The sequence below is a fragment of the Ascaphus truei genome, chromosome 2, assembly GCF_040206685.1.
Source record: "Ascaphus truei isolate aAscTru1 chromosome 2, aAscTru1.hap1, whole genome shotgun sequence".
Lineage (NCBI taxonomy): Eukaryota > Metazoa > Chordata > Amphibia > Anura > Ascaphidae > Ascaphus > Ascaphus truei.
The window spans coordinates 292,249,508-292,275,197 of NC_134484.1; the positions used below are offsets into that span (position 1 = coordinate 292,249,508).

The following is a 25,690-nucleotide window of genomic DNA, read 5'->3' on the forward strand; positions in this document are numbered from 1 at the left end:
TCAGCCCAAGGCAAGAGCTCTGTCCAGTTGTAATGAGTGTCTGAAATGAAACATCGGATTAATTGTTCCAGTGACTGATCCGTCCTCTCTATCTGTCCATTTGTCTCTGGATCGTAAGCGGAAGAGAAGTGAAGAGATACGCCCACATGCTGAAAAAAGGCCCACCAGAATTTGGAGATAAATTGTGAACCCCGATCTAATACAATAGCTTGGGGAACTCCATGAAGTCGAAATATTTCTTTAATGAATATCTCCGACAATTTTATGGCATTAGGTAATCCCTCAAGGGAAATTAAATGTGCTTGTTTCGAAAACCGATCCACAACCACCTTTGTATACTGGTAACTCTACAATGAAATCTATAGATACAGTTAGGTCCGGAAATAATTGGACACTGACACAATTTTCATAATTTTGGCTCTGTACACCACCACAATGGATTTGAAATGAAACAACCAAGATACAATAGAAGTGCAGACTTTCAGCTTTAATTCAAGGGGTTGAACAAAAATATTGTATGAAACGTTTAGGAATTGCAACCATTTTCATACAGTCCCCTTATTTTAGGGGCTCAAATGTAATTGGACAAATTAACACAATCATAAATACATTTTTCGTTTTTAATACTTTGTCGAGAATTCTTTGCAGGCATTGACTGCTTGAAGTCTGGAACGCATGGACATCACCAAACGTTGAGTTTACTCCTTTGTGATGCTTTGCCAGACCTTTACTGCAGCTGTCTTCAGTTGTTGTTTGTTCGTGGGTCTTTCTGCCTTAAGTTTTGTCTTCAGCACGTGAAATGCATGCTCGATCGGGTTAAGATCAGGTGATTGACTCGGCCATTGCAGAATATTCCACTTCTTTGCCTTAAAAAACTCTTGGGTTGCTTTCACAGTATGTTTTCGGTCATTGTCCATCTGTAAAGTGAAGCGCCGTCCAATCAACTTCGCATAATTTGGCTGAATCTGAGCAGACAATATATCCCTATACACTTCAGAATGTATCCGGCTGCTTCTGTCTTCTGTCACATCATCAATAAACACTAGTGACCCAGTGCCATTGGAAGCCATGCATGCCCATGCCATCACACTGCCTCCACTGTGTTTTACAGATGATGTGGTAAGCTTCGGATCATGAGCCGTTCCAAGCCTTCTCCATACTTTTTTCTTCCCATCATTCTGGTACAGGTTGATCTTAGTTTCATCTGTCCAAAGAATGCTGTTCCAAAACTGGGCTGGCTTTTTTAGATATGGTTGTTAGGATGTGCTCACCACAAACGAGACGGGACCGCGGTGCTGAGGTGGGATAGGAAATAACGCCACCCACAGCCACGAGGGCACGTCTTGATTGAAGAGTGGTCTGGGATTCCGGATCGGGGTAGGAGAGGTACGGTAGGTAGAGGGGCCGTTAGCCAAGTCCGGGGTAAGAGAGAGGGACGTTGTAGTTTACTGTAAGCCAGGATCGGGATGCCAGAGGTGCGGAGAGTCGTGTAGCTGTAAGCCGAGTTCGGGATGCCAGAGGTACAGGTAGACGTAGCGGAAGCCGGTTCAGTTCACGAGGAAGTCTGCGGAATAGACTAAGGAGGCAGAGAATGGTGAGAACAACTGGTTCTATGCTCAGCCAACGAGTCAGTGACTCTGCAGGGTATATATAGGAGAGAGGAACCAATAGCAGCGCAGCAAGGTAGGGGTGTGTGGAAAGGCCAGGTTACAGCAGGTATAGGTCCAGAAGGAGTCCCAGGGGAGGAGCCATAAAGCCCAGCAGCCTGGCTGAGTTTGGTGGTAGCCATCAAAAGAGGCGCTGTGCCTTTAAGAGGCGGAAGCGCCTCCGTGTGGCCGCGCCTCCGTGAGGCAGTGCCATCGGCTGCGTGCGCGGACCCACGCCCTGCTCTGAGAGCAGAAGAGGAAGGAAGATGTGCGCGCGCGCGCATAGAGGGAAAAGCTGACGGCGGCTTGCCTCCGGAGTCCACGTGTGCCGCGGGAGACCCAAATGGAGCTGCAGGTAAGTGAGGAGCACGCCGAGAGCGGCGTGGCTCCAGAATCCTCACAATGGTTTGGCAAAGCCTAATCTGGCCTTTCTATTCTTGAGGCTTATGAATGGTTTGCACCTTGGATAATGATAAGCCTACCTCCTGGAGAGTGTTCTTCACTTGGCTGGATGTTGTGAAGGGGTTTTTCTTTAAAATGGAAAGGATCCTACAATCATCCACCACTGTTGTCTTCCGTAGATGTCCAGGCTTTTTTGTGTTGCAGAGCTTACCAGTGCGTTCTTTTTTTCTCAGAATGTACCAAACTGTTGATTTGGCCACTCCTAATGTTCCTACTATCTCTCTGATGGATTTTCTTTTTATTGCAGCCTAAGGATGCCCTGTTTCACTTGCATTGAGAGCTCCTTTGACCGCAAGTTGTGGGTTCACACAACAACTTCCAAATGCGAATGCCACACCTGGAATCAACTCCAGACCTTTTACCTGCTTAATTGATGCTGAAATAACGAAGGAATAGCCCACACCTGTCCATGAAACAGCTTTTGAGTTAATTGTCCAATTACTTTTGGTCCCTTGAAAAAGAGGGGGCTACATATTAAAGAGATGTAATTCCTAAACCCTTCCTCCAATTTGGATGTGAATATCCTCAGATTAAAGCTGATAGACTGCACTTTAAGCCCATATTCATTATTTAACTGTAACTTGAATTTATTTAGGTACACAGCCGAAATAACAAAACTTGTATCAGTGTCCAATTATTTCCGGACCTAACTGTATGAGTCCATGGCAGATCTGGGATCAGAAGTGGTTGCAGCAACCCTGTAGGCCGATTAAAGGGAGTTTTATTTTGAGCACATATTGGACAGGCTGTGACAAACATTTTTATCTCCTTTCGCATCCCAAGCCACCAAAAAGTCTGTTCCAGAAGATCGATAGTTCTTATTGTACCTGAATGTTTTTGGAGCTGTGACCCCAATCCAGTACTTTCCTTTGATATGGCGGTACAGCGAATGGGCGTCCTTACGGAATCTCGAGACCTTCTGGAATATTACATTGAGCATTGCAAGATGTCTTCAAAGGAATCGAATGTTGCTGCAGAGATTATACGAGATGGAGGAAGTATGGTTTCCTCTTGATCTTCGGTCAGTACTCCACCAGGAATTGTGAAGAAAGGGCGTCCGTCTTCACATTCTTAGAACCTGGTATATAAGAAATAACAAAAGTAAACCGAGAGAAAAATAATGACCACCGCGCTTGTCGTGACCCTAAACGACGAGCGCCCTCGATAAACAGGAGGTTTTTGTGGTCTGCGAGTATGGTAACCAGGTTTTCGGTACCCTCAAGCAAATGTCTCCACTCCTCTAAAGCCATTTTGATGGCCAAAAGTTCGCGGTTGCCGACATCGTAGTTTTGTTCAGCTGCCGAGAATTTTTTAGAGAAAAAAGCACACAGATGTAGCTTGGTCTTAGAATTCTTCCTTTCGAACAATACTGCTCCTGCCCCAACATCTGAAGCATCCACCTCAAGGGTGAATGGTAATCCACGATTAGGATGCACCAGAAAGGGAGCTGAAACTAAGGCTGTTTTAAGCTCTTCAAATGCCTGAATTGTCTCTGTAGACCATTGTGAAGGATCAGCTCCTTTCTGCGTCAATGCCGAAAAGGGAGATACGACGGACGAGAAATGTTAAATGAACCTACGGTATTAATTAGCGAACCATAAAAACCATTGTACAGCTTTCAGACTCGTGGGACAAGACAATTCTAGAACAGCTTTTTCTTTGGCTGGGTCCATGGCAAGTCTAGTAGCGGAGATGATGTATCCTTGAAATTAACTACTGGTCTGATGAAATTGACATCTCTCCAATTAATCGAATAACTGATTCTCTTGTAGTCTTTGAAGTATCTGCATTACATGGCCAGAATGTTCCTGTATGGATTTGGAGAATATTAGTATGTCATCCAGGTATACAATAACATATTTGTCGAGGAGAACTCGAAAGACTTCATTCACAAAGTCCTGAAACACCAGGGGCATTACACAGTCCAAACAGCATAACGAGATATTCATAGTGTCCATCACGGGTGTTCAAAGCCATTTTCCACTCATCTCCCTGCCGGATTCTGACTTAATTGTAAGCTCCTCGTAAATTGAATTTAGTAAAAATGGAAGTCGCCTGCAGTCTTTCAAAGAATTCTGAAATTAAAGGTAAAGGATACCGGTTCTTTACAGTAATCTTGTTAAATTCTCGGTAGTCGATGCATGGTCTAAGTGATCCATCCTTCTTTATTACAAAGAAAAATCCCGCACCTGCAAGGAAAGGAGGACTTCCGGATAAATCCCTCTTGCAAGTTATATTGGATGTATTTATTTATGGCCCTGTTCTCTGGAGGTGAAAGCAGGTATGAACATCCTCGCGGCGGCACCGAACCGGGAAGTAGGCCGGAAGTCGAACGACCGATAGGGTGGTTGTTCCTCGGACTGGACCTTGTCAAATATATCCTGAAATTTTGGGTAAGTTGGTGTTTACCTGTTCCGGTACTGAAATCCTGTGTAGCTTTTGGGAAGGAATAGAGCAGTTATTTAAACAGTAAGGACTCCATTGGAATAGTTGAGATTCTGTCCAATCTACAAGGGGATTATGTAACGGGAGCCATGGCAGTCCAAGGATTACGTCGACTGTAGGAGAATGAATGACGTCCAGTTGGATCCTTTCGGTGTGATTCTTACCCGTTTACAACTGTAATAGAACTGTTTGATGAGAGATAAATGCGGGCTGTAAGGGTCGGCCATCAATAGCTTCTAACCCTACTGGGCATTTCCTAAGAACCAGAGAAATGTTATTTATTTCTGCGAATCCCTGACCAATGAAGTACCTTCCTTACCCGGAGTATAGAAAGGCCTGTGTAGTGGTTTTGAAGGTTTCACTGGTTAATATGAAACTGTAGATATTAACACCATGGTTGGCATTGTAAGGGGAGAAGAAAGTAATGTTCCCAGTGTGTTTCTCCCGGTCATCACTGGATATTTAAATTTCCTGATTTATTGGAATAAACAAGTACCTGGTGTACCTTGGTACCGCAATACAGGCAAAGTCCAGAATTGCGTCTGCGTTGTTTCTCACCAACTGATAGCTTGTTGCTTCCAAGCTGCATGGCTTCTTTAAGTTCCGGAGGCGGATGGGAAACTGGAGCTGCGTAATGATTATGAAGAGACTGCATACAGCCGCGGCCCCTTTTATTCTCCTACATCCCCGAAAAAAATCGGGGATGTTTTCCGTTTGTCACGCACTTTGCCGCGCATCAGCCGATTCACTAGACAGCGCTAATAGCGCTAAACAATTGAAAACACACGCGGCGCCTAAAACGGCCGAAACCATGCCGCATCTGCCCGCGATTTTAAAAATCGCGGGGAAACGGCCGCAGGAGGCTAAAGGCGGCCGCCACTGTACATGCGCTACATTTTTGGGGCTTTTCTCTTCTGTAATCTCTGATCCACATGAATGCATAGGGCGATGAGCTCTTCAAACTCAGTGGGACGTTCCAGCAATGCGAGTTCGTCTTTAAGATTCTCGGTCAAGCCTTGCCAGAATACTGCTACCAGCACCTCATGGTTCCATCTGGCTTCAGCAACTATCGCCCGAAATTCGACCACGTACCAGCCCACTGAAAACGACTACCTTGGGATATAAAAGTAGAAGAGAGGAAGAAGCTGTTACCTTGCATCCAGGTGTGTCGAATACTCTGCGGAACGCCTTGGTGAATTGTGGTAAGTCGCTGGCAAGGTCCGATCTTTGTTCCCAGATGGGTGAAGCCCCCGCCAAAGCGTCATCGATTAACAAAGATAGAATATATGCCACCTTAGATCGCTGTGATACAAAACGAGACAGAGTCACTTAAAATGGTATAAAGCATTGGTTAAGAAACCCGCGACAGCCATGAGGATCACTGCCGTAGTGATTGGGTGCAGGAAGTCGCTGCTCTGAAACTGCGGTTCTGGGACAGCCGCTGCTGGGGAAAAAGAATTAACTGAGGTACGCTGTGTCTTAGAGTTCCTCCATTCGTTTGTTATTTTGTTCCAGATATTTTTCTAATTTCTCGAACATGTTAGCGTGCAGGTTCAAAACTCGACCCACCTTAGCGGGGTCCATGTTTGTGGGGCTGAGCATACTGCAATGGGTGCTCGACACAAACAAGACCGAACCGCAAGGCTGAGGTATAGATTTTGAATACACCAACCTGCAGCCATGAGACTGCGTCCGGTGTGCAGATCCGTAGACGTGTGGCCGTGTTAGGGTAGGAGAAGTAGTATAGTGTTGATACTTGCCGTGGTCTAAGTGTAGAGAAGGTGGGAGTCCAGGTAAGAAGCTGAGGTCATGGATAAGAGAAGGTGGGCATCCAGGTACAAGCCGAAGTCGAGGATACAAGACAAGGTTAGCAGAATTGCACAAGGCAAAGCAGGACACAGCAAGCTAGGTGCTTGTGGGTAGCACTTTGTCGCAGGTTAAGGACTACTATGCTCAGCCGATTTGGAGCAGGGATCGGTGAGCATATCAAAGGACTGTTAAACAATTAGGGGAAAAGGAACAAGGCTGAATGTAATGATTGCCTCTTGATTGAAGAGCCAATCCACACTGAGTTGCACGGCTATAACTGTTGATTGCCATCAGCCCACTCAATCGTCATGGGGCGAAGTAAGCACCGCAGGTGAAATAGATGAGGTAGTTATCCTGCTGTCAGTGTCAACTTGTGGTTGAGTCCTTAGCCTGGACGGCGTCTGTGCACGATCCTGTCAGCGTGATGCACATCACCAGGGGTGTCAAGAGACACGTCATGGAGGCGGGACCAAAGACCGATCCTCACAGACTATAGAGAGGTTCGGTTTTAGAGATTCCATCCTGGACGGAATCATGGCCCTTTACCAAAATCCCTCTGCCTTCCTTAAAAACGTACGGGAAAAGTATTCCAAATTAAAAATGGCACAAGACAAGGATATCCACTGTCGTCGCTTCTGTTTGCATTGACAATTGAACCTCTGGCGTGTGAAATAAGTAGGAACCCAGATATCAAGGGATTAACTATAAAGAAAAAGAGTACAAAATATCGCTGTTTGCCGACAATATAATACTAAGTTACCCAGCCCCTAACGAACCCTCTCTAGTTTACATTCAACACTGACAGAATTTGGCTCTTTTTCAGGATCCAGGATAAATTCAGACAAATCAGAGGCTCTGAATTTGACACTCCCTAGTAACGAATTGAAACGTATAAAACTGAATTTCAAATAGAGTTGGAAGGAATTCCAGTTAAAATATCTGGGATATATTTGACGAGCTCATCTAGAACACTATACAAATATAATCTTCCAGATCTAATATCGCAGATCAAAAGAGACCTAGCCTCATGGGACAATTTCCAGATTTCATGGCTGTGCCAAGTGTGCTCATTAAAATGGAATATCCTGCCCCGACTGCTCTACTGTTTCAAACCCTCCCGATTCCGATCCCCTATAAGATTCTGAGGGATCAACAAAACAAATGTTTCGAATTAATTTGGCAGAACAAGAAACCAAGAATAGCAAGGGCAATACTTATGTCCTCGAGAGGGAGAGTAGCGGTTCCAAACATAACAAAATATTATCTAGCATCACACTTGAAACAAATAACAATGTGGCATTCGGACCATTACTGGTTGGTAGAGATTGAAAGAGCATTGTCCGGGGACATTTCACTCCAAGCAAGACTCTGGTTTACAAAGTAACAAAATATTAGCTATAGACCCCATATGTAGCACAATAGATTATACTTCAAAGATATAGAGATCGGTCCAGGCTAAATATGCGCTATTACCATACACCTCAAACTAATTCCTCTATCAGGAAACCCACTTTTTCTATCTGGAATGGGAAACAATAATTTTAAACAATGTGTGGAGGTATAAAAGAAATAGGGGATGTTCTAGTTAAGGGGGAAATAATGGAACTCGCTGATATAGTTAAAAAAATATGCTATCCTCACTCAAGATCTATTTCGGTACTTCCAAGTAAGACACTTTATATGGCAGGTCAGGCAAGGAACACAATTTAAAGAAGTGACCGGGTTTGAACAGCTTTTTAGTAACAGAAAATGTCTAAAGGGTCTCATATCCTTTATATATAAAGAGTTATTCAGACAGTGAAGTAATATATTTCTAAATATATGTAGGGATTGGATCATTATCTGCTATCAGAGATCTTCAACGATGAATGGGGGGGATATATGGGAAGGAGTGGCCAAGACATCTATTTGCACTAAAAGATTGAAAATGCGTATAAGGTACTATTTAGATGGTTCCGTGGGCGCCTATAAAATTTTACCACTATAAAGGATATACGAAAACCAAGCCTGTTGGTTGTGAAGATTGTTGATCCTCACGGTGGGCTTGAAAACAAAGAGAAAGCACAACACATAGCGTAATACTGTTGAAACATTAAACAAACAACATATAAGACAACATATAACAGCTGAATACTGAAATGGTATTTTTAGGACAATAAAATCATTTAATAACAATTAATATTTAATATAATGCACAATTTGCATGGACATATAGATTTAAGCAATTAAAAATTATGCATTTTTTTTTATTTTTTATTTTTTTTTATTCATTTATTTTTTGTTTATATACATAAATATATATGTTGTTAGTAGTATATGTTCATTGTTTATTGTGTCATGTTTAAATATATATGTTGTTAGTAGTATATGTTCATTGTATATTGTGTTATGTTTAATGTTGTCATTATGTATAACAGCTGTACAAAATAGTAAGTAGCTTTTTTGTTCAAAGACATTCTCACTGTGCAGTGTCTGATTGCAAACACACTAAGAGCAACTTTATTACAAGCACAGCACATGTGCAATTAGCTACAGGTGGAACTATTTACCCAAATGGTGAAGTCAGTATTTAAAGGACATTTTGGACTTTTTTATTCATATACCCCTGAGGAAGAGAGCAGATCGCTCTTGAAACGCGTAGGGTGGAGGTTCAAGCCCCGCACACATTGGTGTAGTACCCCCCGTACATCGGTGAATCAACGTGAGCTGCCAGCTAACCATCTCTTATAGCCGCCGACGAGTTGAACCAGCTGTTGCGGTTTCCCATTATTCAAGCGCCCTGCTTGGCGCCCTGCAGGAGTACCTGCTGACAAGTTGCGTCCACGAGCGGATAGAGACGCCAGCTAGCAGTGAGCAGCAGATAGACGAGCTCACGGTGGTCCGTGGCTGACATCGTGCTGAATCAGCTGCAGCTGAGTTCCATCTGCTCAGACGTGCTTCCTGGAGCTGCAGGAGTCCCCGCTGATGAGCTGCACCCACGAGCCGACAGAGACGCCAGCTAAGCAGAGAGCAGCACACAGATGAGAGGGGATACTCTCTAAAATATCCACTGCCTGCAAACCTATTCCATCTGGTGAGTAGGCATTGCTATCATCAACATTGGTGCTACGGAGCAGTTGAACCACCTATTCAGATTTTTAATTGCTTAAATCTATATGTCCATGCAAATTGTGCATTATATTAAATATTAATTGTTATTAAATGATTTTATTGTCCTAAAAATACCATTTCAGTATTCAGCTGTTATATGTTGTCTTATATGTTGTTTGTTTAATGTTTCAACAGTATTACGCTATGTGTTGTGCTTTCTCTTTGTTTTCAAGCCCACCGTGAGGATCAACAATCTTCACAACCAACAGGCTTGGTTTTCGTATATCCTTTATAGTGGTAAAATTTTATAGGCGCCCACGGAACTATTCCCTGTCCATACTGTTTTCCTGACCAGGGGGTCAGGCTTTGTGTCCTAGGCAGCCCCTTATGTATAGTTTTATTTAATATATAAGGTAATAGTTACTACACCACACACATTGCGGTTAGCGCTACCTGTTTTGTTGTTTATGACTATTTAGATGGTACTTGACCCGACAAAAACTAAGCAAGATCTATCCCGGATACTCACATATGTGTTGGAAGGGCTGTGGATGTGTGGGAGACATGATCCAAATTTGGTGGGCATGCCCAAAAATAGCGAATTACAGAGATTGTCTTGAGGAGATGTTGGGGGTCAGGATAGCCCTGGACCTGATCGAAAGACTTAACCCGCACCAACGTAAACTCAGTTCCCACATACTCACAAACACCAGATATGCAATAGCTGCGTCCTGGAAAAATAAAGAAGCCCCTTCCACGAAAACGATTTAAAAAAAAAAAAGATAAAACAAGGTAATGGCAATGGACAGATTGTTATGTCTCAGGCATGCTGTCAAAGAGGCACTACAAAATATGGGATCCATAGCTTATATATAGAGAGTACAGTACCTAAAACCAAGCTATAGTGGATGGATGAGAAGGGAAGGACTGGATAAGATAAGCGTTAGGAGATTTCCTGACCCTCACAACAAAGAGATGGTGAGACGAGCCCGCCCGCCGCCCTCCCCCCCCCTTCTCCTCCCTTGGATGTCTTCCCCCTTGATATAAGTTTTCAACAGGATAAATATGCCTCCTCCCCTTCTCCCCTCACTGTGGGGTACGTTGAGGTGTCTGCGTGCCGGAGTGGAGGAGTGGGCGGTTCATATGTCTAATCCTACCCATGTTTGTGTATTCAAGAATATTATGTTTTGTTAATATGATTTTCCCGTCACTCTTTATTCTGTACCCCAAACTTGAAAAGTTCAATAACAAAATGTGTGATAAAAAAAAAAGAACAGAAAGGGGATGTGACTTTGTAAAGGGTTGCTATAGAAACAAAAAGGCTTGTTACCTTATAATACATTAAAAATGTAATTCAGAGTTGTTTAAAAAAGAAAAAATGCTACAAGTATTTTCTCATAGTACAGAACAGATTTATATATATATTTAAAACACACGTAGGATATTGCTTGGTCTTTAATAGATGTTTGTTAATAAAGTTTCAAGTTCTCCCACTTACGCTCTCGAACTTCATGAGTGGTGTTTTTCAAGTTTGCCATCCTGCTCAGAAGCCTTCCTGCTCGGATTGCAACATTATTGTGATGGTAGGGCGTAGTCGGCCTTCATTAATGAAGGTGGAGCCTGGCTGGCTGCCCCTGAAACCGTATGGCAAGGGCTGAGAGTGTCAGCTCTTGGGTCTAATAATATACCTTACTGTGTTGCCCTGTAATTGTTCCCTTATACTGTCCCCCATAAAGTTATAAGCTAGGAACTGTGTGTGTGGGGTTAACTGTGTAAGCCCAATGGGCTAGTTAATGCATTCTCTGTGTATACCCTTTCCCTCATGGGCCCGCAGCTGCCTGTGCAAACTTATAAGTGGATTGCCTTGTATGGATGGCCTCTTATGAGAAATAGCTGCAGGGCAGAGACTTCTGGAACATGAGGGAAAAGGGGGAATAGTTTAACCTGTATTGCCTGCCAGTGAGGTATTAGAGCTGGTGTCTTAGAGAAGGTTTAGAACCCACATGATAGGTGCAAATGGTGGCGTGCACGCTCTTGGGTCTAAATGTTAGTTATTTTGTGTTTTAAAACTACAATGCATTTTGTGTTTGTCCTGTGAGGAAAACCCAGTTTGGTGACAAAAGGCAGCTACATGTAAATTAGCATTTCAAAGCAGAAGGCCCAAGTAATTGGATTCCCTGTGCAAAACCAGGTAGGTTTGTGCACATGGCCAAGGGGAGGGGAACCCTTTTGGTTTACAGGATATCTGCCTTTGTTTCCTCCAGATGTATAGGAGCCTTGACAGCAGGAGGTCTGGGACTAGCTAAAAAAGGCCCTGTATGCCAAAACTCATAAGCACGTTTTCCATTGGCAAGTTTTGAATTTATCCCTCCAATCAGTGAATGCGCAATCTCAACCCCTGCTGTAATTGGCTGTCAGACCCCTCAATGATTTAGATATGAATCAAGCCTGTATAAGAGTATGCAGTAAAGCAGCTCTCTCTCTCTCGCCTGCCTGTTTTCCTGATGTGAAGACACGCTGCTGCGGGGCCTCTCACCTGTGTTTCTGAGTGAAAGAGCTATTCACACAGAGAAGCATGGGGGAGGAAAGGCCCAGCCAGCAGGCTGGATTTTGGTCCAGGAGTCCAGAACCGTGGTCCTATCAAGGTAAGCCTTTGCTGAAGTAGGCACCTTGCAACTAGGAAAGGGCTAGATCTCATTCCCCAGACCCCAGTAAGTGTATATTCTCTATTTTTTTGTATTTCTGTGTGTTTCTGGAGGTCTTATCCAAACAAACCGCAATTTATTTCACTGCCTGTTTTGCCCTGTGACTGATCCCTGAAATATAAAGATGTATTTGACCTGGTCTACCGTGACAGTCATAACGTTTTTTTTTTTTTATTCGTGGTCTGTGGAGAGGCCAGAGAAAGCAACGCGAAAACCATGTACCATAAAGTGGAACTTCCTAATGTTTGGGACATTGGACTTATGCAAGTACCCCAATTGAAAATGTACGCGTGCCTTTTAAGGGTTATAACAAACAATAGAGACAACGTCTCAAGTATAAGTGCATCTGAGTTTAAGGATGATAGTGACATATCAACATATATTAATCAAAGTCTCAACGGAGAATGGACAGATATAAGGAACACCAGTGAGTTAGACTTGCTTGAAGAGCTCATTAATGGGTTAAACAATGCCTGTATATGGAGTATTTACAGACAGCAGCTGTCGTGTTAAAACAGTTGTGATTCAATATTTCCTATTGATAAGCAAATAACCCTAGTGTCATTTTCATAATTTCCATCTTCATATAAAAGACAGTAGTACTCACCTTATTGGTATATACCGCCCTTGAGTGCATGCATCCAGTCGGAATGTAGACAGAAGGAAATCCACAATGGAGAAAAAAAAAGGAGCACAGCGTTTTCCAAAGAACATTCTTTGGAAAATGCTATGGTCCGTTTTTTTCTCCATTTTGGATTTCCTTCCTTTTAAGGGTTATGGAGCACAAAGGATTTTTCTCCTGTGTGTATTTTAGGTGTGGGAACATGGGAGGTGAGAGATTAGGATGTGGGAACATGGGAGGGGAGGGATTAGGTGTGGTAATGTGGGAGGGGAGGGATGGTGTGTGTGTGTATTGTGGGATTTGCTGTGTGTGTCTATGGGGGGGGATGTGCTGTCTGTATGGGGGGGGTGGGCTGTGTGTATGGGTGAACTTTGTATGTGCGCATGGAGGGGGGATGGGCTGTGTGTGTATGAGGGGGATGGGCTGTGCGCGTATCGGGGGGGTGAGCTGTGTTGGGGGCAGGGGGCTGTCTGTGCATGGGGGGGTGGGCTGTGTGTGAGTGCATGGGGTGTGGGCAGTGTGTGTATGGGGGGTAGGGGCAGTGTGTGTATGGGCTGTGTGTGTACGGGGGGTCGGTTGTATGTATGGTGTTGGTAAGTAGATGTGTGTGAGAGATGGGGGTAACTGTGGTCTTTACGTGTAGGGCATAGGGGAAGGTGAGTGGGGTCTGAGTTTATGGAGCAGTGCTAGGGTTCATAGAGAGAAAAAAAAGTGCAGGAACTCTTTTCCCGACACACTTCATCTTAAACATGGCAATTGAACAAAAATCCCTTGTTTTCATTTTCATTGTACAATAAGTAGAATATTACCGGATTCCACATGTTCCTCTCCAGCTTCCCTCTACATACTCTTCTTTTCACCCGCTTGTCCCCTATATGGCTCCCTTCACTCTCCTCCTCCCCCCCACCCCCTACCTGTGGAACATGGGTGCGGAGTTTGTCACTGCCCTAACCTGGTGGCCAATACAGGAAGTTGGACCCGATATTCTGGGTCCAGAGCAATGGGGTGGGCCCAGGCCCGCGCTCCGCCACTGGGTAGGGTACTGAAACCTTACAACCACATCCACAGGTATGGCCTAGGCAGGAGAAGCAGAGTGGCTGCAGAAGTGGTGGAATGGTGTTCCGGCGCATACCTGCTCCACTCTAGCCCTGGTATGGAGTATGAGAGAAGTGGGTTGATCAAGAAAGGGGATAAGGGTTCTATGTGAGAAGAGGGGAGTGTTCAAAAAAAGTATGGAGCATGAATTTTGACATGGGGGTGTGAATATGGAGTGTGTTGAAAGGGGGTAAGTGTGGTGGGTTTGTTCGTGTGAGTGTGGGGCATGCGTGCGAGCAAGAAGGGGCAAGTGAGGTCTGATGAGCATGGTGTCTTGAGATTTTAAAAATCGAAGTGTTGCCCCTGTTCAAAAAAGTTTGAGAACCACTAACCTATTTTATAACGTGTGACCATTTATTCCCAAACTAGTGCTAGACATTTCACTTTCTATTGTGCACCAATACAGTTAATGGGGAGGGTCATAAATTTATTTTATGTTCTTCAATACTAATTACTAACCAGGACCCAGGAAATTGAAAGTCAACTGGTGGTTGAAAGTCATCCATTGTGGCTTCCTATTGTACCAGTCGGTATGGGAGATATTTAAATAACAGTACTTTTGCCAGTATCACGGAACGGGGGGGGGGGGTGGGGGGTGAGAGAGTGTTCCTGGAGCTGAAATTAACATCGTCTTTAATTTCTTGGGTGACCATTGACGTAGCTACTAAATAATGGATTCTGGCAGTCCAGGAGCCCCATGACCTTAGTATTCTATTTGCAAATTTTCTAGGGGCGATCACGCTCTGCGCTCCTGTGGAGCACTGAACGTAATCTGGCCTGCTGTGGAATGGAAGAGGATGGCTCAGTGACACCGCATTCATGTGATTTCTCCTGAGGAGCAGTCAAGTGATCGGAAGTGCCGGAAAATCTGTGGCACTCTGGCACGCAAAGGGTTAAAATCTCACCTCCCCAAGATCTATATATCAAAGTTTGAATGGCTGCAAAACTGGGGCAGTGGATATTCAGAGTTGAGTGCAAATAGCCGCACGGCTATTCACAGTTGAGTGCAAATAGCCGCACGGCTATTCACAGTTGAGTGCAAATAGCCGCACGGCTATTCGCACTCAGTAGAAAATAAAATGGAAAAAACAAAACATCACAGCCAGGAATCAAACCCTTGTCCTGGAGCATAACCACTGAGCTATAAGACTTTCTGATGTTTTCTAGTGAATAAAGACATAAAAACCTACTGACATTTCAGTGTTCATAGCAGCTCGGCTATTCGCACTCAGTTAAGTTGAGTGCAAATAGCCGCACGGCTATTCGCACTCAGTAGGAAATAAAAAGGAAAAAAAAAAGACAGAACACTCTCCTATTGACATTCTATACCCCCTGCATCTGTAATCAGCGCGGCTTTAGGCTGAGTCCCCAGTCGGCACTGTGACACGCACCCGGTGGGGGGGGGGGGAGGGGCGGCGCATGCACAGCGCTAGTCCGCGATCTGCGGTCTGAGGGGAGAGAGAAAGTTTGTGACGGGAGGGGGTGTGGCGGTAGGTTTGCGGGGGCGTGGCCATGACGTCCCGCGGCTGGTTCGCCCTCATTGGCTGAACCGCCGGCGGGGGCGTAGCCACGCCTCCGTTACAAATGCCAATCTCAAACTCTCAAAGACTGAGAGGGAGCGTGGCGTGCTGGCACACGAGCGCTGCGCCCTGCTCGGCCGTGCAATTTGTGGCTAGGTGCACGCTCATCTGGGGGCGCGGCCACAACGGCACTGAGCTGGTTCGCCCTCATTAGGTGAAGCGCTTACGTGACGCGCTTGGAGGCGGCAAATTCAATTTTGCTTGCTCTGCAAGCGTCTCAAGCCCCGATGCTCACCCTGGCCAGACACATAAGGCCTCGGCCAGGGTTCCTGCTAGCGTGCGGAGGCACACTGAGGCTCAGGGAAAGCGGGTGCTTTCCCTGGCCTTAGACAGCGCGCCGTCCGAGGTGCATCGGGGGCGTGTCGGCGGGCGGGCCAGTGATGTCACGGAGCTGGTTCGCCCTCATTCGGCGAACCGCTCACGTGACCGGACCTGCGCGCCGGCAAGCGGGGAAATGTAAAATTTCCCTAAGACCTACGCTTCCGCAAGCGTGCAGAAGCGTAGGCGAGCCCCTACTAAAGCCGCTCTCATTGCGGCTGTAGGGGCTCAGTGCCGAGCGGAAGTGCGCCTCCGCCCGCAAGCACTAAACATGTTGTTTCACGTGGGATCTGCATCGCGAGACAGGTGCTTCATGGCCGGTGTCAACTGCTCTGACCCCCCCCATTGGGCCAGCATCAGCCCCACCCCCGCAGCACACTGGTGTGAGCGTGAGCAGTGGCGTGATCCCTGCAGCGGGGCTGGCGGCAACTACTGTGACCAGCCACCGGGCCCCCCGCTGCACCGCCACCCCTCCCCTCGCATGACAGGGCTGTCCCGTCACCCCCCACAGCCGCTAGACAACCCACGCAGCCGCGGGAAACCCCCGTACTGCCGTCCGTCCCCCCACCCGCAGCATTGTTCCCCCACCCCCCGTACCGCCGCCACCACTCACACGCACCCTCACGCCGCACCCCCCCCCCCCTGCTGGTAAGTCTGATTTTTGGGGGTGTTTAAAATAAATATTAAAAAAATAACCCACGGGGGTTTCCCGCGGCTGCGTGGATTGTCCAGCGGCTGCGGGGCGTTGACGGGACAGCCCTGTCATGCGGGGGGAAGGGTGGCGGTGCAGAGGGGGGGGTGTGGCGGTGCAGCGGGGGGCCTGGTGGCTGGTCACAGCAGTTGCCGCCAGCCTCGCTGCAGGCATCACGCCACTGCTCACGCGCGCACCAGTGTGCTGCGGGGGTGGGGCTGATGCTGGCCCGATGGGAGGGGGGGGTCAGAGCAGTTGACACCGGCCATGAAGCACTTGTCTCGCAATGCAGGTACCATGCGAAACGGGGCTCCCTCTGACGACGGCGTGCCGGAAGCTTAACCCAGACTACTTCCGGTGCTACCACAGGTAGACAACGTGAATTTTTTTGCAGTGATTTCTTATTTTTTTTAATTAACAGGCGCCCGGTCGCGCGTGACCCATGGGGCCAGGGACGCCAGTACCCTTTCTCCCCCGCTGTTGGCGGTCCTGATTAAGATCAATGGTGTACAGCACATATATCGTAACCCAGTTTATAATTGGTATACATCATTATGCATAAGGCCGCGTCCATGTTTAGTGCTTGCGGGCGGAGGCGCGCTTCCGCTCGGCACTGAGCCCCTACAGCCGCAATGAGAGCGGCTTTAGTAGGGGCTCGCCTACGCTTCTGCGCGCTTGCGGAAGCGTAGGTCTTAGGGAAATTTTACATTTCCCCGCTTGCTGGCGCGCAGGTCCGGTCACGTGAGCGGTTCGCCGAATGAGGGCGAACCAGCTCCGTGACATCACTGGCCCGCCCGCCGACACACCCCCGACGCACCCCCGGACGGCACGCTGTCTAAGGCCAGGGAAAGCACCCGTTTTCCCTGAGCCTCAGCGCAAGCAAAATTGAATTTGTCGCCTCCAAGCGCGTCACGTAAGTGGTTCACCTAATGAGGGCGAACCAGCTCAGTGCCATTGTGGCCGCGCCCCCAGATGAGCGTGCACCTAGCCACAAATTGCACGGCCGAGCAGGGCGCAGCGCTCGTGTGCCAGCACGCCACACTCCCTCTCAGGCTTTGAGAGTTTGAGATTGGCATTTGTGACGGAGGCGTGGCCACGCCTCCGCGGCGGTTCAGCCAATGAGGGCGAACCAGCCACGGAACGTCATGGCCACGCCCCCGCAAACCTACCGCCACACCCCCTCCCGTCACAAACTTTCTCTCTCCCCTCAGACCGCAGATCGCAGACCAGCGCTGTGCATTCGCCGCCCCCCCACCGGGTGCGTGTCACAGTGCCGACTGGGGACTCAGCCTAAAGCCGCGCTGATTACAGATGCAGGGGGTATAGAATGTCAATAGGAGAGTGTTCTGTCTTTTTTTTTTCCATTTTATTTCCTACTGAGTTCAACTTAACTGAGTGCGAATAGCCGAGCTGTTATGAACACTGTAATGTCAGTAGGTTTCTATGCCTTTATTCACTACAAAAAGATCAGAAAGTCTTATAGCTCAGTGGTTATGCTCCAGGCCATTAGCAGAGTGGACCAGGGTTCGATTCCAGGCTGGGGTGTTTATTTTTTTCCATTTTATTTTCTACTGAGTGCGAATAGCCGTGCGGCTATTTGCACTCAACTGTAAATATCCACTGCCCAAAACTGGTGCATACTGTATACAAATCAATGAAAGAAAAGACAACCCAGTTCTATTTTGCTTCACTGTGCTTCAACCAAGAGACTTTGATAGACAGGATGTCTCCCAGCTGTAAAACTCTCGCAAATTAATTGCACCAGGTTTATCAAATGAAAAAGTTCTATTGCTTTAAATTAAATCCCTTTTCCTTCATAAATACGGTGCTGTTATTTGCGCTGTGTTATCCCAGTTTTGCAGCTGAAAGGCTTTAGAAAAATCTCCCATAACGCCCAAAGTCGGAGGTAGCCCCTCAGCCCCAATCGAGAGTTGGCATTTGCATACAGAAAAAGAAGGGTAAAATGATTACCTTGAAGTAGGCGTATTGCAGAAACTTGTATGGCTCCCTGGTGAGGAACTCCTCCATGGTCTCTCTGCTGGGCTGGGACTGTCTGAAAGCTGGCAGCCCCTGTTTGCACCGCTTCAGACACTGAGCCCTCATCAGTAGGTCTCCAAACACCTTCAGCTCAGGAAAACTATAGAACCGCCCAAGCTGACCCTCTTCTCCTCTTCCTCCAGACTCACCCACAGCTGCCACATCATGGCTCTCATGCATCTTTGCAGAGCTACAGTTGAGATTGCAGAAAGCCTCACTGTCCCTCAACAGCCTGTACAGCCTCAGGCTGACCTCCAGATACTTGACGCTCTCGGGCCAGTTCTCGTTGCTGTACTGGTCCAGTCCGTATTTGTAGGCAGAGTCCAGGGGCATCAGTTCGTCCCGGGGGAAGCTCCTGAAGCTGTAGCGTTCGTACTGAGACCTGACTAACCCCCCGGCCAGGCAGAGTAGCAAGGCAAGGATGCAACATGGCCACTGGCCCATACTGGTGCGGATTGAAACTAACTAGCAGTTGCACACAGGGTTTAATTTGTTTGCAGCAAATGCACAGAGGATCTGCTATACACAAACACTATCCGTTACGTACACATGTACTCCACTCAGACACAGGATCTGTCAGGCAGAGGACAAATAACACTGCATACAATATCTAATATAAACTAAAAGTCGGCAAATCCCGCATTACACACTGCAACATTAAGTTTGCTTAAGGCACAATCTGCAATGAAGTCCAAATCAGATACACATAAAGCACAACCTCATTTGCACAGAATATATTAAACAATGTTTGATGCTCACACAGTATCTACCATGCACAAGCACACAAGTTTTTCTTTGCAGAACAGCTCTTGGCCTAAGTGAGATCTTGAAATTCCCGGGCTTCACAAATATCTTAAAAGAAACAACTGTTGCTTTGACGAGCGGAAAATTGTATGTCTCGTTTCCTTCTTCTAGTTTTTGCCTTGTTTTTCTATTTTTGTCGGTCGTCTGTGCACCCACCCCTCTCTCCCCTGCTACTGTTATGGACCCCGTGCTGTAGCATATGTACCACGTAGCAAGCCTGGAAGGGGGGTGGGGGGCTGGAGAGAGGAAATCTCAAGAAGTTTTCTTGTCACGGCAGGCGGGGATTTGGGAGAGGAATGTTACTATCCAGTTAAAGGGAACAGTACTGTAGCTGCAACGTTCCTGTCTGTGTTTCCCAACCTCTTATTGGACAAAAAAGATGTCAGGCTGATGAGGGAGGATGGATTTACTCCTTACTCCCTTACGCATGTTGGCAGTTCAATTTAACAGAAAATTGTCTGTCACCTTCATAATTTTTTTTTTTTTTACGAGATTTTCATTTTTATCAAAATAAATTATTAAACGTCCTGCATTATTAAATGGTGCTGCATTATTATTTAATTTAGTGGATGGCTTACAGTTGCATACAGGAACTTATATAACGTGCAAACTTTAATTCATTTGTGTTTCGTTTTCAGTTCTAAAAATGTTGTTTTGCTAAACTTGATATGTTTGGTTTTGTAATTTTATCAAATTACAGAAACAAATCAAAATAAGTGTAATACAGCATGAAACAAATGCTTACAATAAAAAACAAATCATAACATTTAGGAAACAAATAGTATTTCAGGGTTTTGGTATCTACTGATTTCACTTGTTACTTAGTAGAGGAGGTTGAAAAAAGACATGCATCCATCACGTTCAACCTATGCTAAATTTAGACGACAGATACTTTATCCTATATCCGTATTTACAGTATATTGATCCAAAGGAAGGCAAACAAAAAACCCCAGTGAAATATCCAATGATATCTCAAAAGGGGGAAAATAAATTCTTCCTGACTCCAAGAATTGCCAATCAGAATCAACATCCTTCCCATGTTTACTTGTTTGATATATCCATGTATACCTTCCCTTTCTAAAAAGATGTCCATACTTTTTTTGAACAAATCTATTGTATCTACCAGAAGTCTCCATGGGTAATGAATTCCACATTTTAACTGCCCTTACTGTAAAGAACCCTTTCCTTTGTTGCTGGTGAAATCTCCTTTCCTCCAACCTAAAGGGATGGCCCCGAGTCCCTTGTACTGCCCATGGGATGAATAGTTCTTTTGAAAGCTCCTTGTACTGTTTCCAGATATATTTGTATATAGTTATCATATCCCCCCTTAGATGCCCCTTTTATAATATAAATAAATCTAATTTAGCTAGCCTTTCCTCATAAGTTAGATTGTCCATCCCCTTTATTAATTTGGTGGCTCTTCTCTGCACTCTCTGTAGTTCCATAATGTCTTTTATAAGGAGTGGTGCCAAAAGTTGTACTCCATACTCAAAGTGTGGTTTTTGCAACGCTTTATAAAGGGGCATAATTATGTTTACTTCCTTTCCATCTATTGCCAGTTTAATGCAAAAATCTTGTTTGCCTATGCAGCTACTGCATGACTGTGGCGGTGAGAGGGTTAACCAGGCCAATAACAAAGGTATTATGCCCGGCTGGTTAACCCTAAACCGTGTTGGCACAGAAGGGGTTTAAATGTATTGCAACCATCAGCCTATGTTTTCCTCTACACTATCTTTTTGGCCCTGTTTTGCAGCTAAGAAGCTAGCTGTAGTTACACTGAATGAATGAAAATGTGCTAACCGAATTTGTGACACAAGGGGGAGCTTCTAGCGCTGAACCAAGCGCTAAGTGAAGAAGCGTGCTAGCGAATAAGTGGCTGCTTTGAAGCATAGGTATCACTTCCTAAGCCGTAGACCTCTAAACCGCAAAGTCAATTGGATAAGTGGTTTGCGGTCTAGCTGAAGTGCCTTTTGTCAAAATGTATCCAGCGGTCTTGTTATCCACTTGAGCTCAAGTGTTGGCGCGTGTCTGTGGTTACCGATCAAAAGCCAGCACGGATACATTGTATGCCGGCTTGTAACCCAGACCGATTATAGGTCAAACCGCAAACTACATCACAGAGCCCATTCAATTAAGTGAATAACTTGCGGTAGAAAAGAGCTAGCACTCTAATTTTTGGAGTGCAGTCAGTTACACATGTACCATGAACATACATATGAACCTTATGTCTGTTACACATGCAGAACATACATTTATAAACATACTGTATTTCAATGGTGTTTTAAATGCAATGGCAGGAAACCCTTTCTGCCGGTCCAGTAATGGATCCATTAATATGCCCATATGTTATGGATGAATGAGCTGAGGGATTTTTGATCTCTGGACTTCAAAGGGCACTCTGCTAAGGTGGTGCCCCGGTGTCTAAGAGAAGTCCAGGGTTTGAAAAGCCTCAGAGACCCTAGGTGTTAGGGTGGCCAGGATATTGTTAGGTACCAGATACCGGTGTGAAGAATGGGCACTTCACATTTGGTAGCCAAACCCAGACTTACAGTCGCCAGGTAAGAAGTTGGGCCCGGTATGCTTAGTAGCTCATGTGTGAGGTTAGCACATGCTCTGTGCAAACCGGGAAGCAACTTCTGCCCTCTTTGTAAGGTACTGGCAAGTCTGGGATAGGTGGGGAAATTTATTCCCATGAGAGGATTGGCTGTATATGTTAGGTATAGGACCCTTAACCCTATAAAAATGCCTGCAGCCCAGTCCCAGTCAGATTCACCTAAGATCAACCAAGAAACGTCCAAGTTTTAGCGTCAGCGGTTCCGGAGTGTGAGGGGTTAACTACAGCATAACGAAGATTTGCACCCCTCTTCCAGAATTCGTTTAAGCTAAAGATTCCCAAACTAATCTTGTAAAGACATTACGAAATCTTTCCCTTCGGCAAAGATATAGGGGTGGCAAGTTGTGCCCCAAGCCAAGGACTGCCGCACGACTCAAATCGTGCACCACTTGCATGCGTGCAGGGGTGCCCAGAGACTTTGTTTCGTTCCGTGGACATTTGATGTCGTTTCCCATCCCAGTAAGTGTTTTATTGATTGTAATTGTGAATATTGTGTGTTTGTTTTAAAAGGAAATACATTTTATTTTGCCCATCTTGTGTGCTCAATCCAGAATCCCGGTATTAATGTGTTGGTAAGACCTGGTCTACCGTGACAATGACTTTGGGCACTATTGCTAAGCCTGCTGTCTACAAGCACTCCTAAATCCTTCTCCATCAAGGATTCCCCTAATATATCCCCATTTAACTTGTAACTCGCCTATTTATTCTTGCTTCCCAAATGCATAACCTTACATTTATATGTATTAAACCTCATCTGCCATATACTTGCCCAAGTTTCCAGTCTCCCCAAGTCCTCCTGGAGAGAAATTACATCCTGCTCTGATTCTACTACCTTACACAATTTAGTGTTATCAGCAAATATGGGGCTGAGGCAAATTTCTGCCGCTCCTGTGATGCCTGTCAGCGAGTGGGTAAGATGGGTAATCAGGTGAGGGCACCCCTGAACCCGTTACTGCTAATTGGGGAACCTTTCCAGAGGGTAGCTATGGACATAGTGGGACCCCTCATGATACCGAGTTGGTCTGGCAAGCGTTACATACTCACGGTGGTGGACTTTGCCACCCTGTACCCTAAGGCTGTAGCACTTGTCACCATCGATACTAAGGCAGTAGCAAAAGCATTCTTAGTCATTTTCACTAGAGTAGGTTTCCCTAGTGAGACTCTAGCCGATCAAGGCTCGCAATTCCTGAGTAAATTGCTACAGTGTCTCTGGGATGCGTGCGGGGTGAAGCACTAGCACACGGCCCCTTACCACCCACAGAACAACGGTTTATGCGAGAGGTTCAATGGTAGCAGATGCTGCGAGCTTTTATAGAAGCTAAAGTGAATGACTGGGAGATTCACATACAGCATGTGCTGTTTGCATTCCGAGAGGTACCGCAAGAATCTACCGGGTTCTCTCCCTTTGAGTTGCTATATGGTCGCAGAGTACGGGGACCTCTTGACTTATTCCAGGAGGGAAGTGGAGACTACTAATACTATGCTTCTGTGCTTCAGTATGTAGTAGATCTCAGAGACCGGTTAGATATGCTTATGGGGTTGGCACAGGCTAATCTCAGGGAGGCTCAGACCAAACAGAAAGCTTGGTATGACCAGAATGTCTGTAGCAGATCATTCATCCCAGGACAGCAAGTACTTGTTCTAAAGTCCACTTGGCAGAACAAATTAATGGCTGCTGGTCTGGAACGTACACGGTTCTCAGAAAAATAAATTAGTGCAATCTTTGTTGTGCAGTTAGATGGAGCGACAGGAAGAAATAGGACTATCACATTAACATGCTTAAAGAGTACTTTGCACCAAGTGTGGCATCTGTGCTGGCTATTTAGCCCACTGATGGGGGACCCAGCGAGCAATGCTCTTCCTGACCTCCTAGTGAAATCTAGGAAGGGTGGCACCGTAGTGCAGGTAGAGATAGGATCCCAGGTCAGCGCAGAGCAGAAGGTACAGATGAGAGCTATGCTAGAGCAGTATACTGTAGGGTTCTGTTCATGGACAAGCCAGGCAGAACATATATCACCCAGTGCTTACCGGTGATCTGAGACCTCTGCTTAAGCATGCCTATTGTGTATCAGAAGAGGTGAAGGGCAGAATAGAGAGGGAAGTAGAGGAGATGCTGGTCCTAGGTGTAATTGTGCAGTTAGATGGAGCGACAGGAAGAAATAGGACTATCACATTAACATGCTTAAAGAGTACTTTGCACCAAGTGTGGCATCTGTGCTGGCTATTTAGCCCACTGATGGGGGACCCAGCGAGCAATGCTCTTCCTGACCTCCTAGTGAAATCTAGGAAGGGTGGCACCGTAGTGCAGGTAGAGATAGGATCCCAGGTCAGCGCAGACCTGAAGGTACAGATGAGAGCTATGCTAGAGCAGTATACTGTAGGGTTCTGTTCACGGACAAGCCGGGCAGAACATATATCACCCAGTGCTTACCGGTGATCTGAGACCTCTGCTTAAGCATGCCTATCGTATATCAGAAGAGGTGAAGGGCAGAATAGAGAGGGAAGTAGAGGAGATGCTGGTCCTAGGTGTAATTGTACCGTCCCAGAGCCCTTGGGCTTGTCCGTTAGTTCTAGTACCTAAAAAGGATGGGACCATCTGGTTCTGTGTGGACTACCAGCTGCTCAATGCGGGAACGGTGTCAGATGCTTTTCCGATGCCTCACATGGACGAGCTTTGCGGGGGCAAAGTATCTGACCAATATGGATCTGAGCAAAGGGTATTGGCAGATCCCACTGACCCAGGAGGCTAGGGATAAGTTATCATTCATTACTCCAAGTGGCCTCAATGAATTTTTAGTGATGCCATTTGGGATGAAGAATTCCCCGGCTAACTTCCAATGCCTGGTCAATAGGTTACTGGAAGGGATGCAGGGTTTCGCACGGGCATACATGGATGAAATCACAGTGTTTAGCGGGACATGGGAAACCCATCTAGTTCATGTAGCAGCGATGCGCAGAATTAGGGAAGCGGGCTCACATTGAAACCCACCAAGTGTTTAGTAGGTATGGCAGAGGTTTTGTACCTAGGGCACATGGTGGGCGGATGGGCAACTCAAGCCTGAACCAGCTAAGGTTGTGTAAGGAATTGGGGGCCACGTCCCTTGCGGCGTGACCCCTCCTTACCCACTACCAGTACTGCAGCGGCTGCTGCCCCTGCCCCCCGTCGCTACCCATGCCGCCGGCCAGTGCATACCTTGAACTCTGCCGCCGCCATCTTGGATTCTGGCACTGGTGTTACAGACTCTCAGCTGTGCTCTACTACTTCCTGGTCTCTCAGCCACTCACGAGCAGCTCTTCGACACACCTCCGCCATGCCCCTCGTCCGTATTGGTCACTGTCGCTTTAAATATCCTGCTTTGCCTTCACTTCCATGCTCTGCATAGCTCCTTGCTACCTGTGTTGCCTGGAACCTGTGTTGTGCTCGCTTGTGTTTATTCCTTACAGCTACTGACCCGGCTCGTCTGAATACCCCCTCTGGCTCCTGAACTCGGCTTCCCCACAGACTACTCTACCTCTAAGACCCTCTGACTCTGCTATGGATTTTGACTACAGATTATTCTATATCCTCAGAATTGGCAAGTTCTTGACCATTCTTTATCTACAGCCAGGCCTGGCTACGCTACTACGCCACATCCCGGACACGCCCCATCTGCTGTCGGTGCGTATACTCTACATCCCACCTCAGTACAGGGGACTGGTCTGCTCTGCGGGCTGCACAGCGTGACATTATGCAGAGCCCAAATGCAGACCTGGCTGAGGTGGGGAAGCTAAT

At 46.3% G+C, this 25,690-nt stretch overlaps 1 protein-coding gene across 1 annotated transcript in view; it reads right to left on the bottom strand.

Annotated features, from left to right (window-relative positions):
• Positions 1-19,595, bottom strand: part of CRTAP (cartilage associated protein) — a 410,521-nt gene extending 390,926 nt beyond the window's left edge. The window contains exon 1 of the mRNA XM_075586343.1: positions 18,435-19,595. Coding sequence (XP_075442458.1) covers positions 18,435-18,944 — 510 coding nt within the window. The 5' untranslated portion in view covers positions 18,945-19,595. The remainder of the gene's footprint in view (positions 1-18,434) is intronic.
• Positions 19,596-25,690: the final 6,095 nt, after the last annotated feature.